This window comes from Cheilinus undulatus, linkage group 22 (assembly GCF_018320785.1).
Source record: "Cheilinus undulatus linkage group 22, ASM1832078v1, whole genome shotgun sequence".
Lineage (NCBI taxonomy): Eukaryota > Metazoa > Chordata > Actinopteri > Labriformes > Labridae > Cheilinus > Cheilinus undulatus.
In genome coordinates this window covers 29,138,255-29,154,806 of record NC_054886.1, presented here as the reverse complement: position 1 = coordinate 29,154,806, position 16,552 = coordinate 29,138,255, and the positions used below count along the sequence as shown (strand labels likewise).

Sequence of the window (16,552 nt, the reverse complement as noted above, 5' to 3'; positions counted from 1 at the left end):
ATGTCATATTTGAGTTTGAAACCCATAAGGAACTCCACTTCACCTTTAAAACCTGGACTGCCAGAGAGCCCAGGGCCTCCATTGAGGCCTGGTTCTCCTTTCTTGCCAGGAGACCCAGGGAAGCCTGGGAGACCGCCATCTCCTCTGTCTCCCTGTATAGAGCCTGGACCAGGAGGCCCTGGAGGACCTGGAGGGCCTTGGAAACCTGGATGAGGAAGCAGATAAGTGGTTTAGAAGGAGGGGAAAGAAATGGCAAGGAACAAAAGTCAAAGAAAAAGACAAGGTAATAGGCTTAGAGGAAAGAAGAAGAAAGGATGATTAATTAAAACACCTGCAAACACAACAACAACACACGTATGCAATAAAATACAAACATAACACAAATCAGCAGCTTTTCATGTAACAATCCCACAACCCTTAAACATTTCCCATAAATGTAATGGCAGTTGCCTTCTGCAATTTTAATAACTATTACACCTGAAGTTCACTTAAATGTAATGTGAACAAAACAAGAAAAATTGTGGTCATTGTTTGTGTAGCTTTTTTTACAACTGCCAGTGGGTTCAAGTAAGTTCAAGCGCACCCTCCCCCCCCCAAAAAAAAAAAAAAAAAACACAGTCATGGCAATTTTTTGTTCGCCATGATACAGGAAGTAGTTTTTTCTTGAGTCTTACAACACTAGTTGAGCCATGAATCTTAGCAAAAACATTTTTAAATAAGAAAATGAGAAGATTTATGTTAATTTGGGAAAATTTGGCAAAATTCAAAGGGTTCCTCATGGATTAAGCCCTCAAAGGGGTTCATCTGATCCAAATGTAAGTAATTGTACAGTCCATAGAAAGCTGGAAAAAAAGCTTTTTCTGGATGTGAACAAAAATCATGGACTGTGCAGGCTCTCCCGGTTAAAGCAAAAGGCAGTATCTTAAACATATAGGGTAAAAACTTCCTGTTACTGAAAAACAAATTTGAGTGGACGAGGATTTTAAGGTATTACAAAACAATAAAACTGGTTGGGTGAACAGTATTTCTGTGCATTATTCATCATTTCCTCAGAATGCTGTTTGGACAAATCCACTATGCTTAGATTCATGGCTCTTTCTGTGTATTTAGACTGAAAAGACTACTTCCTGATGCATGCCGAACAAAAAGTTGCTATGACTGCATTTTTAAATGTGACTTGAATCTAAGCTGACTTGAACCCACTTGCAGATGTTAAAGCTACAACAAACAATGACCACAAAAAAATCTGTTTTCAAGTTCATATTGGTATATGGTGGGAAATTATTACAATGTTTAAAAGACTGACATTTTAACTTTACCACAAACATATCACATCCATGCCAATGCTAGTAGTAAGTAGTAGTTAGTAGTAGTAAATTTGTCATGTTTGTGGAATTATAAGGTTAAAACTGCAGAACTGCATTATGTTTGTAGTTTATAACATTTGTGGACAGTTATTACATTTGCAAGTGCAAAGGTTGAATGAGCCTATGAGAGAAAAGGTATCAGAAGGAAGAAAACAGGAAAGGAAATTGTGTTATTGAAAGAAAAGGAAGTGGTAGGAACTATTAAGAAAATAGACTCAAGGAAGATTCAACTGAACTTCAGGAAAAGGAAGGCAAGGGGAGTAATGGCAAAGGAGACAAAGTAAAGGAAAGAAGAGGACATTTGGTGAAAGTGGAGGGAAAACTGTATTATAAAGAAAGGGGTGAAGCAGTCAAGTCTTAGATTGGGCAATGAAAGAAAGGTAACGAAGGATGCAGGGAACAAAATGGATTAAGCAACAGAGAAAAAAACAGAAGTACAGAAAATAAAGGAAAATAGGTTTGCAGAAAGAAAAGAAAAGGTATAAGAAATTTCTAGTAACAGAAAATATGATCGTATTTACCATATTCTCCATCAAGTCCAGGAAGACCGGGGTCCCCCAAAGGTCCAGGAACATCCGACCCCACAGTTGGACCAGGAAGTCCTGGTCGTCCAGGGAATCCTGGGAGTCCCTGACCACCTGAAAGAGAAACAAAGCAATTCATTATTAGAAACTAATATCTAAGTCAAATCAGCATTTTAATTTCATTAAAATCTATCTCACCTGAATCTCCTCTCTCTCCCTTTGGTCCAGGGAAGCCTGGACCTCCAGGGAAGGAGACCCCTCTCTCTCCCTTCTGGCCTTGAGTACCTGGAGCACCTGGGCGTCCACCTGCACTCCCACCTGGAAACAAAAACAAAACAATCAACAGAAGTTCAGCTTTAAAATTCATACACAGCAGTTCAACACTATCTAGGAGCTGATTTCTGTGACTTGCTTTAACCAATTTCATCAGCCCAAATTATTGCACTTAATTCTGTAACTTTGACTGTTCTTCGCAAAATGAATAGCTGGTAGTCTACAGCTCAGATAATCTACCTTATAGTCATCCAAATCTGAAATGCTCTACCCCTTTATATTGTAAAGGTCAAAGTCAGAACTAACCACCTATAGGAGGGATATTACAGCAGTACATGACAGAAAAATGAGAATCTTGATAGTGTTTCATTCTTCTGTCCATGAGAAGCCTAAAAATAGGCAGCTGTAAAAATAAAATGCATTATCGAGCTCTAGAGTAAGTATCTAAGTCCTTACCTGGGGTTCCAGGAAGGCCTTTAGGTCCACCAAGTCCATTAAGTCCATCCAAACCAGGGGGCCCGGGCAAACCTGCAAGAAGACAACAGAGTAAGTAGGTATGCGTGTAGTCTTATATTACTTCCTGCTCTGATACCACTTCCTATTTGGGAACAAAAGTTAAAATCAACCACAAATATTTTCCTCACCTTTGGCTCCAGGACCTCCAGGACCCCCAGGGAGTCCAGGAGACCCATCTGGCCCACGACTTCCTGGGAAGCCTTGCTGGCCTTTTGGTCCAGGGAATCCAGGAGAGCCTGTAGAGGCAGATATACATCTGTGAGTGAAGGTATATAACGGCACAAGGAAGTTCGGAATGCAGGAATGATGGGTAGAATGATGGGAGAACAAGAATTGGGGGTTGGGGTTCTGGGAAGGCAGAACCATATGTCGAGCCTTCTTGTGGTGTTTTGGAGCTAACTTGACAAACCCTTGTTAAGGGAGGTGCCCACTTGATATTCTGATGATGCTCTCTCTTCCCATTTATTCCCTGTTAGGGTTATTGGGGCCATTTAGATTGCTTGGAAATGCCAATACCTGGAGCTTGCATTTACAGAGCTAGGGCCTGTTGGAGACGGAAATGTTTGAGTTGCAGTGGTGAATGAGGGCCTTGTGGTTAAATATATACTTAACAGTAGGACATGAGAGTTAGAATTCCTCACTGAGCACTCGCCCTTTCATTGGGAACAATTATTTTACATTTACTCCAAAGAAGTGGTCATTCAAGTATTTTGTTTAAATTCTTCTGTTCTTCTCACCGTTTATACCAGGTCGTCCTCCTTCACCAGGAGCTCCCTTTGCTGCAGAGAAACCTGGACTTCCTGGAAAACCGTTGTCACCGGGAGCGCCATCATTGCCACGGCCGCCTGAGGGGGTGACAATTGGACAAGAGGTTAGGTTGATGGAGTTCAAAGATAAGCAGGCCAAGAAGACATGAACACACGTTGGGGATTTTGGTTTTCGGTATCTTCTCTTTTGGTAGGGCAACTGAAGGTATTACTTTTGGTTATTCCAGAGGCACAAGTGTGTTTTTATGTGCACATTTCTTTGGGGTTCACATAAAAATATGATTAAACAAAACATAAAAAGTCAAAAGAGATTCATTAAGTCTTCTGTTTTGTCAAACAGGTGTCGTTCCTTGATCTTCTTTTGAGGCAGAATCAACATGGATGGTTGGTTTTACCAAGTCTTACCTGGGTAGCCTGCATCTCCTGGCTGGCCTTTGGCTCCAGGACCTCCTGGATAACCAAAAGTATCTCCGGGTTGACCTAAAGAACAGGACACGTCAGTCCATATAGCTATAGAATTAGGCTGAATAACATGGTTTGATGCAAAATTATTTCAATGCTCACCTTTGCCACCAGGACGGCCAAATTCACCAGGGTTTCCAGGAAGACCAGGTGCACCATCATCACCCTAAAATAAGCCATAAGTGTTAATTTCATTGTCTGAACTCTTTGAACATATACATTTAGTATTTTCCTTTCTTACCCTTGGTCCAGTCATGCCAGGGAATCCCATGATTCCACCTTCTCCCTTTGGTCCAGGGAAGCCTGGACTTCCTGGTCTTCCAGGAAACCCAGGCTGTCCTGGCTGTCCTTTACTCTGCTCAGCAAAACCTGGAAGTCCAGGCAGACCCTGACGACCAGGCAGACCTGGCAGACCTTTGTCGCCTGAAAACAGACCATGAGTTGGGAGTTAGAGGTGCAAGATAGTGGAAGAATCAGAGCATACCTTTTGTCTCCCAGCTGTAACTTAGAAAACAGAAACAGAAAGTGGCATCACCTCTGGGTCCTGTAAAGCCAGGAACGCCATTGACACCAGGGGTCCCAAGTGCTCCTTTCTCGACAAACTCAGATCTATATGGAGGTGAGGGCAGGCCAGGGAGGCCGGGGTATCCTCTGTCACCTACATAAGTGAAAACAGAGGCATAAGTCTGGCTCACTGAGTACCTGAAGACAACTTTGGGGTTATTCAGACAACAGAAAAGAACCTGAATTCCCATCACTCCAAGCGAAGATGAAGTGACATTAACCATGCCTATTGTTTGCAAGTAGAACACCACAAGTAATGTCAGTTGAAAGGGCAGTCTATGACGCGTACCAGTACGTGTTGCATCTACACAACCAATCTAGCCCCTAATAAGGCATTCCAGACCAGTTTGGTATGCAATCCGAGCTACAGAGCATCAAATTGTTTTCAGTTGCCGCCTAGCGTTAGGGACAGAGACCAGCAGTGCTGCATGGGAAAACATTCAAACACAGTAGCTATGTCTCAATTCATTGACTACAACCTTTGAATGAAACTCCCATTTCAAAGGCTACCTCTTCTGGATCCATCTATTGCATACTTTATGACCTCACTTGTTCAAAATTAGTTGATCCTGAGTGGCCCATGCGAGTCAGGAAAGATGAGTACTTCAGAGGATGCTTACCATGAACTGAGACACAACTTATGACCCCCAATAGATCATATTTTCTCATAGATCCTGTTTATCTCAACACTGTTTTTATTGATTCCCAGGGTTAAATTATCTTAGTTGTCTTCATGCTTTTCCTAATACCTTTCAGTCCAGGAAATCCTGGGCCACCCAAGAATCCGTCTCGTCCAGGGCCTCCAGCAGCTCCTTTTCCTCCGGGAAACCCTGGAGATCCAGGACGGCCTGGAAGACCTGGGAAACCCATCAGTCCTGGGAAACCCCTCTCACCTGCAAAAAAGACGCCACAAAGAATCAAAAGTTTTAGTGTTTTTTTATGGAAATTCAAGTGCTCTATCTCTGACAACAGACAGCAGCTTTAGTGTACCCTTAGGTCCTGGTATGCCGGGGATTCCCTCCCTGGTTCCTGGTCCTGGGGGACCTGGGGGTCCTACTGGCCCTGGTGTTCCAGGGGTGCCGGGAAGTCCTGGGGTTCCCTTCATCCCAGCAGGTCCCGGAAAACCTGGATCTCCTCTGTCTCCCTTGCGACCAGGGAAACCTGGAGATTGAGGGACGATGACAGGCGAGAAAGGCAAAAGAAGAGAGATTTCATCAGATATAGGTCATAGTCAACATTTTAAATGGAAATACAGACAATAATTTGTATCTCAAAAACTGTATTGTTACAAAACTATGTCATTTGTTAAAAACATCACACTTACCTCGCTTAAAAAATACATTGACTTACCTCTGAGTTAATAGTTCCAGGTTAATTACCAAACAAAGGCAAATCAATGTCATTTATATCAAGGTTAAAGCAACAATATGTACCACTTTGGTTTCTACCAACTGTCTATGAGTGCAACTGTGCAGTCATAAAACACATTAAGTGCTGTGCTAGCACCATAGCTTTAGTCATTGTATTAAACAGTGCTAGGATGGAATAGCTGGTTTCTTTTCAGCTGAACATCGGTGTATGAACTAGTGCTGTAAAGTTTAGCACATTTGTCACAAGAAAGGAATCAAGGCGTGCTGCCAAAGTTACATAGTTCTAAAAGCAGGTGACTAGGGCACTCTGTGGAAATGGGATGGATGTAATTCTCCCTGTTGAGAGTTAATGTGCTATTCTTTTGACTTTGAAACTATTATTGTAATTAGTATTATAGGAATTAGTATGTACTGAATGAAATCCATGAATCTCCAGAAGGTCCTGTTTCTGCAAAAAATACAGCATTGTGTTGCTTTAAGGGCAGATGTTTTGGCAAATGTTTGGGTCTTCAGTCAGTAAGAAAAGCTGTCAGTCATTGAGAGAGGTAAAGTGGAATCATTTTTTTAGTAATTTTGATGATGGATCGCAAGGATTTAAAAGTTCTTAATTTCTTGAACAATTTTCTTTCCCAAAATTCACTCAAAGTCTGTAAAATTATAAAGAAAAACCTAAAATATCTGTGAAAATTCCTAAACAAATTTTAAAGTACTTCATGAAAAGTACCCCAAATATTTTTTTTTTTAAATTTTCCAAATGTGAAAGTTTATCATAAAGCCTGAACATTCAAAGAAATAAAACCCCACAATACAATTTAAATGCATGAAAATTTCCATTTAATTCTCCTTAAATTTGATCTAATTACCCCCCAAAATGCAAATCAAATTCCCCAAAAATTAAAATATAGACATCTCTCTTTTCCAGTGGTTGCTAAAGTAGGGGTTAGGGTCAGGACACCAAAAGGGGGTCATGGTAACCTGACACGCCAAACCTCCCATAGACAGTGTTTGGGAAAGGGCAGGGACTTGTGGGTGAACATTCTGTCTGTCACATCTTTATGGGCCAATCAGAGCAACAAAACACGTGATGTAGCCGCAACAGAGGTGCGCCGCTACCTAGGGGTAAACTCCATGGAGAACTGCATAAAGCGAACCATGGCGACTGTAGACATGTCAGTCCAAGACTTTTGTCATTTTTGTAAAGAAAACAACTCACTGCTGTTCTTTGTTCTTCTTTTAACAAAGAAGTGTCATCAAGTTCTGATAAAACTGGTGCTTTAGCAGCATCCATGCTTATGTCTTCTGCCACAATTGCACCCGCCTCTTGTCGCTGGTGGCTTACGCCACGACTCTGCCGTGCCCAAAACCACTGCCCCTTGATGCTTATTGGTCCTGTCACTTTCTAACCAGGCCCAAATGGTTCAGACGGGAGCTCTGCAAGATGGATTCACCAGTGAGAAACACAGAAACGGGCGTATCCATCTGTTTTGCAAGGTTAGGGTCATGAGATGTTTTCTGAAGAAACTGAATTTTTAAAACTTATTTAAAGTGGAGTAATTTACTAATTATCAATATCTTCAATGTAAGATATAACCATAGCTATTGAGGTAGATTCAAGCTAATATGAAAGTAATGTGGGAAAAAAAATCCTCAAAAATGCAAATTTGAATTTGATAATATATCATGCTTTAGCTCCAGGGATGGTGGGTCCACAGTTTTTGGCATTTTCATTTTGGGGGTCATATGCTGAAAAGTTTGGAAACTACTGCTCTATGCTCATTAACATATATTTCCAAAATTCCCATGAAACCTAGTAAATTTCCCCCTAAAAGAGCCATATGAATCTCCAAAATACACAAACATATCCCAAAAATTTCCATGAAAATACTTGAAAATTTCTAAATATATTACCCAAAACAAATTCTCTAAAATTTCCTTGAAAATTCTCAATTTTTCTATTGCAAATTTCCCCAACATTTCAAGCAAATTACTTAAACTCAATAGGCACTACGGCCGTTTTTCCCCAAAAAATCTAAAAGCGTAATATATATCTTTGCTGTTGGAAAGCCAAAACATAATGTCCTTATTTGCACATGCAGAGTCTTAAGAGGTTAAGGTAGAAATGTTACATATTGTTGCTTTAATCACTCTCACACAATTTGTCAAAAAATGCACAACAATGTGGCCCCAAAGGGTTTCCTTACATTGTTTCTTTGCCTATTTTGAGCTGAAATTGCACTTTATGTGGGTACATTACTAAAGACACATTATTACAATGATGTGGCTGTAAATAAAGTAAATAAAATGGCTATAAATCAGGGTATGATATCCATTAGACCATATTTGCAATCATACTATACCCGCTCTTAAAGTGTCAAGTGCAATTCCAGACTGAATTAGACTAAGTTAAAGCATGGCATACTATGCACTACTTTACATTCTTAAAAAACAACTGATTTTCAACACATCAGAGCATCTGGAGTCCAACTTGTTTCTATTGATGGAAAAAGCAGAGATGAGTTGAAAATTATGTCCTTTTTAAGAGTGTATAAATGGCTTCTACGTTCACTGACACAACATTGACGTATCAAGCCATCACTCGAGCATTTAACCCAAACTAAACTCATCTAGTACAGATTGCGCTCCAGTTCATTAAACCATGACATTAGTACCATCTGCAAAAACAAAACATCAGTCGAAACATTTTTATTCCGTATCTCTTGCAGCAAAAATGTCCATCTTTACCCACCGTAATAAATGTTTTGATTTATTTTAAATCAACTCAGGAATTTCTAAAATCAACTGTCTTAATATTTTTGCCATCATGAATAAAATTTGTGTATTTTTTTGGGGATGGACATTTCTTGCTGTGCAGATGAGAAAAGGAGGAGTCCGCACACACTTTGAAGAGCGTTGCAGATAAAGCGTTTGGTCTTATGCATAAATAGCAGAAGGATGAAGAGATGGAAGCAAAGGATGGATGGATGAATCGGGGGAAGAGTTTGTCTCACCTGAGCAGCCTATAGCGAATGACCCAACACCAAGAAAAGGATGGAGAGATGAGAGGACGGATGGAGATAATGGTGGTGGTGTGTAGGAAGGAGGGAGGAAAGGAAGGAGGAACACAGGACAGAGAACAAACAGGAGAAGAAGACATTCTTTTGGGTGATGCAGAGTTTCATAAACACAAGAACAAAACAGGCAACTGTGGGGATTGATTTGTAAATGGAGGATTGTGGAGGAAATAAGAGGAATAAATGAACAGGGATAAAAGTGAAGGGATGAGGAGTGACAACAGCATAAATCAACACCATGGGATCATTTTTCAGACAATTTAAACAGAGTTAGAATTTTGAAAAAAGGTTTGGTTTTCCATGTAGTGTCATAATGACAGACCACTACTGAATTTCCTTCCCTTACCTGGTGGTCCACTCAGTCCTGGGTTTCCACGGGCTCCAGGCGGACCAGTAATACCACCGGTCGGCTCACCTGGGGGTCCTGGAAGACCTGGGATACCTGGAAAACCATCACCGCCTCGCTCTCCCTTCTGTCCAGGAATACCAAAGCGACCGTCACCACCTGAAAGAGACAGGAAGTCAAGTACAGTCCCAGTTCCAAGAGTCTTACAGACCCAGATAGGCAGACAGGGCAAAAAAAAAAAGGCTGGAAAAGTAAGTGGTACCAATAAAAAACCAGCATTTTGGGTTAATTGACAACAGGTTACTTGGCATTAAAGGAGCAGTTCAGAGCATTTTTTGGAATCGAGGTTGTATCTAAAAGAGGCACTACTGTCTCACCAGGTAATCCAGGTCCTCCAGGTGTCCCAGGCTGGCCCTTGTCTCCTGATAATCCAGGCAAACCGTCCCGTCCAGGAGCTCCAGGTGTGGCTCCTAGCACCTCTCCAGGCTGGCCCTTGGCTCCAGGACGCCCAGGAACTCCATCCTTGCCTCGACCTCCTTCAAACGACCTTCCTGGGGTACCTGGAATTCCGGAATCTCCTCTGGGTCCTGGGAAACCTGCACGGAGAAACACAAAATGGTGACATTCATTTCACTAGGTGTCATGGCTTCATTTTAAGAGTGTTGGTTGATCTGTCTCCTTATGGATATCTCAGATGATGGAAGTTACCTTGAGGTCCAGGTTGGCCACCAAAACCAGGGTCTCCTCTCTCTCCTTTAGCACCATCGAACCCTGGACGTCCAGGGCCTCCTGGCTGACCTGGTTGACCTTTAGAACCTTGAAGGTGCACAAGGTAAGCATTGATTTTTTTTAAACATGATTATCATTAGAGGTATTTTTCTCTTTTGTCAGCTGCAACAGAGGAAAGACACTCAATATCATACTCTAGCATGAAAACACAGTTGAACAACAGCCAGTGTTAAATGGTACATCACATTTAAAAGGTTGTAAGTAAGAAAGAGACATGAATAACTGTGTAGAAAGTTTGAATTGTACCTGGTCGTCCCGGTATACCAGGGACACCGGGGTCTCCATCCTCACCAGGAATGGTGCAAGGCAGCACTTGGCCTGGTAGCAGTCATAAACATGTTAGCAAACACACTAAAGATACTAAGAAAAACAGTTACAACATTGAACAATCAATAAAAGCATTGACTACTTGATCCTTTCATTAACAATAAAGTTTTACTGCAAAATTCTTCGAGACCTGGCCAAAACACTATTTACAAACATTTCCTGTCAGACAAGAGGCTCACCAGGTTGTTCTGCTTTGCTAGCTTGAATTGTAGCTTCACTATTGATCTCTGTGGTGTAGCTTGTTAACCAATAGTTAGCTGAAAGAGTGGCTGTGATATACCGGATATCCTCCTGTTGTTACAGTGCCAAAAGTTAAAATCTATGCCTGGGTCATCAAGGGAGAGTACAAGACTGCTACATTCGCGATGCCTGCAAAAAATATTAACCCTGTAGATCTTTTACCCTTTTATTGATTTTATGAAGCAATCATAGTTCATACAATTTTTTTTGACAAAAGCAGTTACAACTATAAAAGCACCCGGAGAGTGCAGACCTCCGCCATTAGCCCTAACTCCCAATAGTGAAGAATCCTTTAAAAAATTCCTAGATCCGTCCCCATGTGCCCCCCACCACGGCATTCACCGATTACTCCCTCCCTGATGGGGTGGAAACACGGTGAGGCAAAGCAATGGCTTTACTATGGGTGGACTGACATGGCAGATGCATTGCCTGCCGGTGCCAACAGATGCACTGACAGTCTCACCCATGGTCTCACTTGACGACTGGAAGTCATGGCAGATGATGAATATTCCTCTATTCCTCCCAGCATTCTGAGTATTCTCACTACAATTCGCTGTCTTTCTCTCTGTTACGCTCCGACTCGTCTCCTCGACTGGGCGTGCGTCTTTCAAACTCTATAAACTCCAAAACTTTGAATAAAAACACACCCACAAATGCTGCAGGGATTGAAGTTACTCATGTCTGCCATCTCCTGGTGTGAAGTGGTAACAGCAGACCTCTGCCATTAGCCCTATCTCCCAATAGTACAAAATCCTTTAAAAAAAATTCCTGGATCCAGACGGGGATCAGTCCCAAAATCTAATCAGTTCTTCCTTATGCCATTTCTGACATTTCCTAAAAATTTCATGAAAATCTGTCCACAACGTTTTGAGTTATATTGCTAACAAACAAACAAACCCACCCGATCACATAACCTTGACGGAGGTAAAAAAAACCTCTTTACAGTCAAAGTGAAACAGATTTCTACAAAGTAATATCAATTAAACAAAAATATGTAAGGTAAAATAAGTGACTGTATGAATATTCACCCCCTTTAAAGTGACCTAGCTCAACAGAGCTCTAGGCAACTGGTGCTAGTAGTCTCACAATTAGTGAAATGGGGATCATCTGTGTGCAGTGAATGTGTCTCAAGTGATTGTAGTATAGACACCTATGTCTGGAAGGACCACTCACTGGTTAATCAGTATTCCTGGCTACCATTTCACCATGAAGACAAAAGAACATCCCAAGCAACTCAGGGAGGTTATTGAAAAGTATAAGGGATGGATACAAAAAAACATCCAAGGCACTGAACATCCCCCAGAGTTAGATAAATCCATCATCAAATAATAGAAGGAATATGGCTCATGTGTAAATCTGCATAGAGCAGCTAGACTGTTGAAGAAAACTCATTAAATCTTGACGCAAGTTCACCAAAAGGCGTGTTGGAGATTCCGTGGTCAAGTGGAAGAAAGGTCGTTGGTCTGATGAGCCCAACATGATGCTTTTTGGCCATCAGACAAAGATGCCAAACACTGCACATCACCACAAACCACAGTGAAGAACAGTGGTGGCAGCATTATGCTGTGAGGGTGCTTCTCAGCAGTTGGCCCTGGAAGGCTTGTAAAGGGAGAGGGCAAAATGAATGCAGGACAACCTTATTCAGTCTACAAGAGAACTAGGGCTAGAGATTTATTTCCCAGCAAGAAAATGAGCCGAAGCATTTAGCGAAAGCTACACAGAAATGGTTTAAAGACAACAAGGTGAATGTTCTGGAGTGACTGAGACAAACCCCACAAAGAATATTTACGCAGTCACTTTTTTACTTTTTACATTACATTATTATTTTTTTTTAATTATACATTTTTGTACAATTGACATTACTTTGTAGAAATCTGTTTCACTTTGACATTAAAGAGGTTTTTATGTTATTTTCTTTGTCAAAATGCCTAAGTATATTGACCATAATTGATTGCTCTAATCAATTAAAGGGTAAAGCATCCAGGTACTGTTTATAGGTACTGAAGATGTATGATCTAGAAGCATTTTGGGCTCTTCCATTGAACATCCGGTTCAAAGCCAATTTGCATTTATGGTTTTTTTCACGCTTAAATCTTGCAGCTCTGAACCAAAACTTAAGTCATATGCTTCTATCTAATAGTCTTATTAGGTTATTGAAATAGTCAAGAAATGTTAAAACATAACAGTCATCTAATATTTAAGTCGGAGGTTCTTGTTGTTCAAGGCTGCTACTTGGTCCAGGTCTGAAACTCTCATTCAGTTTTCTAACCTACTTTAAACTAACACAACAGCTCTAAATGTCAATACTAGAAACACAATATTTCTTTATCTCATATCAACAATTTTCCAACCATCAGCCAGGAGAAATTCCCATGAATGTCTTTCGCAACTTTGATTGTCTGTCGCCTCCATTCACGCTGTTACGACTTCCAAATTAAACATTTTCTTTGAGGTGAATTTATGTTTAATCATGATGATTATTGTGTGTTGGGAGGTTGTTAGTAGCAAATTCATCACATCAATTGTAGTTCCAAAAAATATTAGATGGGAATAAATTGAATATAAAATCAGGAAAGTTAAAGTTATGAATTCAGTTTGTGTTTGGGGTAAGTTATACTTTAACCTTTGCTCCCTCCCCCACCCCGACCCTTATTGGTTAAAAGCACTTAGCAGAGGCAGGGCTTGAAAACATGCGCCAGGTTTCAGCAGCTTTGATTGGAGGAAGAGATTGCTGTCCAGTAATGCAGTAAAAAAATTCCACGTTGGAGTCTCTGAAACGGTGTCCTGAAACTCGACTATAAATCATCGACTGACTTTGCCAGAGTGGAATCCCTGTGGCGCAGGGAGCAAGAGGCTTCCATCGGCTCCATCATGAACAAATGATTCACAGCGAGTTTTCAGAATGCTAAAGTCTACATATCCAAGAAATACTGCACGGAAATCATGGACTCCTACTCAGCTGTGCCATTACAAACTCTATTTGTCCAAAGAAGCAGACACAGCTCCTTTCAGATGACCAGATTTTCTTCTTTGAGTTGAGTTGACCATGTGTTCACAATGCAAACAAAGTTAAACTTCTTGGTTAAGGACTTTAAAAAAAAAAAAAAAATCTTGGAAGATGATTGGACAAAAGCCTGTCATATTCATACTGGCCAATCAGAGCAACCAAACAAAATGAGGTGGTCAGGCATGCACACCTCCGGTAGTAACCTGAGCTCGACAGACCGGTGCTCCCGTAGTTAGTGAACAGTAGAGCTTGTTGGTGGATAAAACTCATGCCGAAGCGAGTCAGTAGAAGTGCAAAAACATCTCTGCCAAGAAAAGCTTACCGTGTTGCTCTTATCTCTTGTTTTAATAAAGAAATGTGGCCCAATTCTGAAAAAAACTGTCGCCATACTATGGCTACAACAAGAGGAGGCTACAAGAAACTCATTACACCAGCAGCAGCCACTGTATATGCGGGCCGACAGTATTACTAAACTTCTTTATTTAAACAACAAATGTGGTCCGGTTCTGATGAAATTGCTGTTATCCTATAGCCACCATTTTAGCTAAACACTACACCGGCGCCAACCAGCTAACTAACTAAAACCCGCCTATAGCTACCGTCTCGTTCTCCTGAAATGGCACTGATTGCTCAGGTCTGTTCTCAGACTGGATTTGGCTGATGACAGACAAGGAATCTGTCCAATCAATCTGCTTTGTAAAATTATGGAAAACCCAAGACAGGCTGGCAGAATGGGATGTCAAGACTTGTCGATAGGCTCATAAAGACTACTGCCTTTAAAGAATGTTGCTAATCCACTAAATAGTCTGAGACAGACAACTGTGACCAGGTGGCACTAAAGTGGGAGTCCATCTGGGGCATCCAACTGGAGCTTAGCCAATGTAGTCCTTTGGTTCCATGTCGACCTAAGAGTGATTGGCACAAATGGCAAATGGATGATCATCAATGGGTCCTTACAGACTATAGCTTTCAAGGTGAATTTAGCCAACCCACCAGATCGACCTCAACTTGCACAGTGCCCTGCGACAGACACCCTGACGGGGTGTTTGCAAGACCAAGTAAGGCCAAAGTGGAAACCTATCTGGGATACTTAACTGGAGTTCAGCCAATCTAGTCGTCAGTTTCTATGAAGACCCAAGGTATGCCCACCCTTATGGTCATCATTAGGACCATACAGACTATAGCCTTTAAGGTGAACCTTGTGTTTTTTTTTCAATGTCTTCAGGATTGTCTAAAAAGGACCCAACAGTAACCATCTTCGGAGCCTACACTTCCAACCCCACATACAGGGCCCGATTTGCTTGGGCAGCTTAAAAATCCACTGGAGATACTCATTTGTTTGCAATGTGAACACAGAATTAAGAGAAAGTATATCACAAAACCCAACTAGCTTTATAAAGTTTGATGAACCCTAGTGTTATAGTCTGTTTTATGGAATAATTTCCCTAATGACAATTCCCTTTGGTCCGGTTAACTCTGGACTAATGGGAACATATCTAGCCGGTTGCTTGATGGGTATACTTCAGTGATCCACCAGAGGCTACTCTGCCTTTAGCTGTATATTCTGTACCAGACTTGTTACTCTGGCTGGTGGATGAAAAAGTTAGTTACCCACCCGTTCCCTCTCCGGCGTCATTAACCCCTCCACAGCCGGTTTCACCTGGACAGATACACATGCACAAGGAAGATTATAGAGGTGGAGGGATGGATGGAGTAAGAGAGAAAAAGATAGTGAGAGAGAGAGAGAGAGGTAGAGAGAGGTAGAAGATGGCAGCATACAAAGCCAGTCAGGGTCATTTGCATGCGCCAGTAAAGCAATTAAAATGTTTTGTCATCAAACAAATCAGCAATCAGTTACATTCAATTCACTCAAGGCTCATTCAGTTAAGGCAAAAGCATATTAAAATGCTTGCTTCGATATAAATATTGCTGAAAATAAGATTATTCCCACACAATGAGGAGAGAGAGGGAGAAAGTGATGAGATGCAACAAAGAACTGTTCAACACAGGCTACAAGTCGAATTTACTCCCATTTCTCTCAGCTCATATGAGTGACAATAACCTCATATAAATTAGAGCAAATTGGGATTAGAGCAAAATTAATCATTTGTTTAGCATTAGCATCATGGTATGAAAGCACACATTCATACATAAGATGAGTTGCCAGCTTGAACTTTGTGTCACTTAGTCTCAGAGAATTAGAACCAAATAACATTAGCCCAAAGGTGTTTTCCAGAGGGCTTATGTCCTGTAGTTTAGGTCAACAAATCTTTAATTTAATGGTTTAAATTTTGCATTAAAAATGAATAACTGGAAAGGATCGGAATGGATTGAAATGGATTCAACTGGATTAGGTTGGATTGGATAGGCTTGGATTGAACTGGATAAATTTAGATTGGGTTGGACTAAATTGGATCCAAATAGGTTGAAATGAATTGGATTTGGCTGGGATTGACTAGATTGGGATGGGTTGGATTGCATTAAATTGGATTTGACCAATTTCGACTGGAATAGTCTGATTGATTAGATTGATCTGATAAGACTGGATTTAGATGGGTTGGATTAGAATTAACTGGATTCATTGGATTGAATTGGGTGGATTAGATTGATTGAATCCATGTGGATTGAACAGGACTGATTTGGATTGGGTTCAGTTGAATTGTACTGGATAGGTTGAATTGGATCTGATTGGCCCAAGATTGCCTCGATTGGGATGGGTTGGATTGCATTAGCCCAGATTTGATTGGGTTGGACTGCAATTGATTAAATTGGATTGATTGGGATTGATTAGATTAGATTTGATTAGTGTTGGCTGGGTCAGGATTTGGTTGGGTTGGGCCAGAATGAACTGGATTCACTGGATTGGACTTGGTTTAACTGGATTAGATTGGATTGTTTATGGCCCGTTTTGATTGGCTAGAACTGGACT

At 41.0% G+C, this 16,552-nt stretch overlaps 1 protein-coding gene across 3 annotated transcripts in view; it reads right to left on the bottom strand.

Annotated features, from left to right (window-relative positions):
* The window catches only part of col4a6 (collagen, type IV, alpha 6), a 184,942-nt gene that overhangs the window by 5,318 nt on the left and 163,072 nt on the right, over positions 1–16,552 (bottom strand). The window contains exons 25-42 of one of the 3 annotated variants that reach the window (XM_041779395.1): positions 15,239–15,283; positions 10,296–10,367; positions 9,969–10,076; positions 9,638–9,856; positions 9,261–9,419; positions 8,852–8,860; positions 5,464–5,634; positions 5,223–5,366; positions 4,445–4,567; positions 4,151–4,332; positions 4,012–4,075; positions 3,853–3,927; positions 3,418–3,525; positions 2,809–2,916; positions 2,621–2,692; positions 2,090–2,209; positions 1,889–2,005; positions 44–205 (exon numbers count right to left, since the gene is read on the bottom strand). In XM_041779395.1, coding sequence (XP_041635329.1) covers positions 44–205; positions 1,889–2,005; positions 2,090–2,209; positions 2,621–2,692; positions 2,809–2,916; positions 3,418–3,525; positions 3,853–3,927; positions 4,012–4,075; positions 4,151–4,332; positions 4,445–4,567; positions 5,223–5,366; positions 5,464–5,634; positions 8,852–8,860; positions 9,261–9,419; positions 9,638–9,856; positions 9,969–10,076; positions 10,296–10,367; positions 15,239–15,283 — 2,058 coding nt within the window. The remainder of the gene's footprint in view (positions 1–43; positions 206–1,888; positions 2,006–2,089; positions 2,210–2,620; positions 2,693–2,808; positions 2,917–3,417; positions 3,526–3,852; positions 3,928–4,011; positions 4,076–4,150; positions 4,333–4,444; positions 4,568–5,222; positions 5,367–5,463; positions 5,635–8,851; positions 8,861–9,260; positions 9,420–9,637; positions 9,857–9,968; positions 10,077–10,295; positions 10,368–15,238; positions 15,284–16,552) is intronic. The other 2 variants (XM_041779397.1, XM_041779398.1) reach the window with 2 other exon arrangements.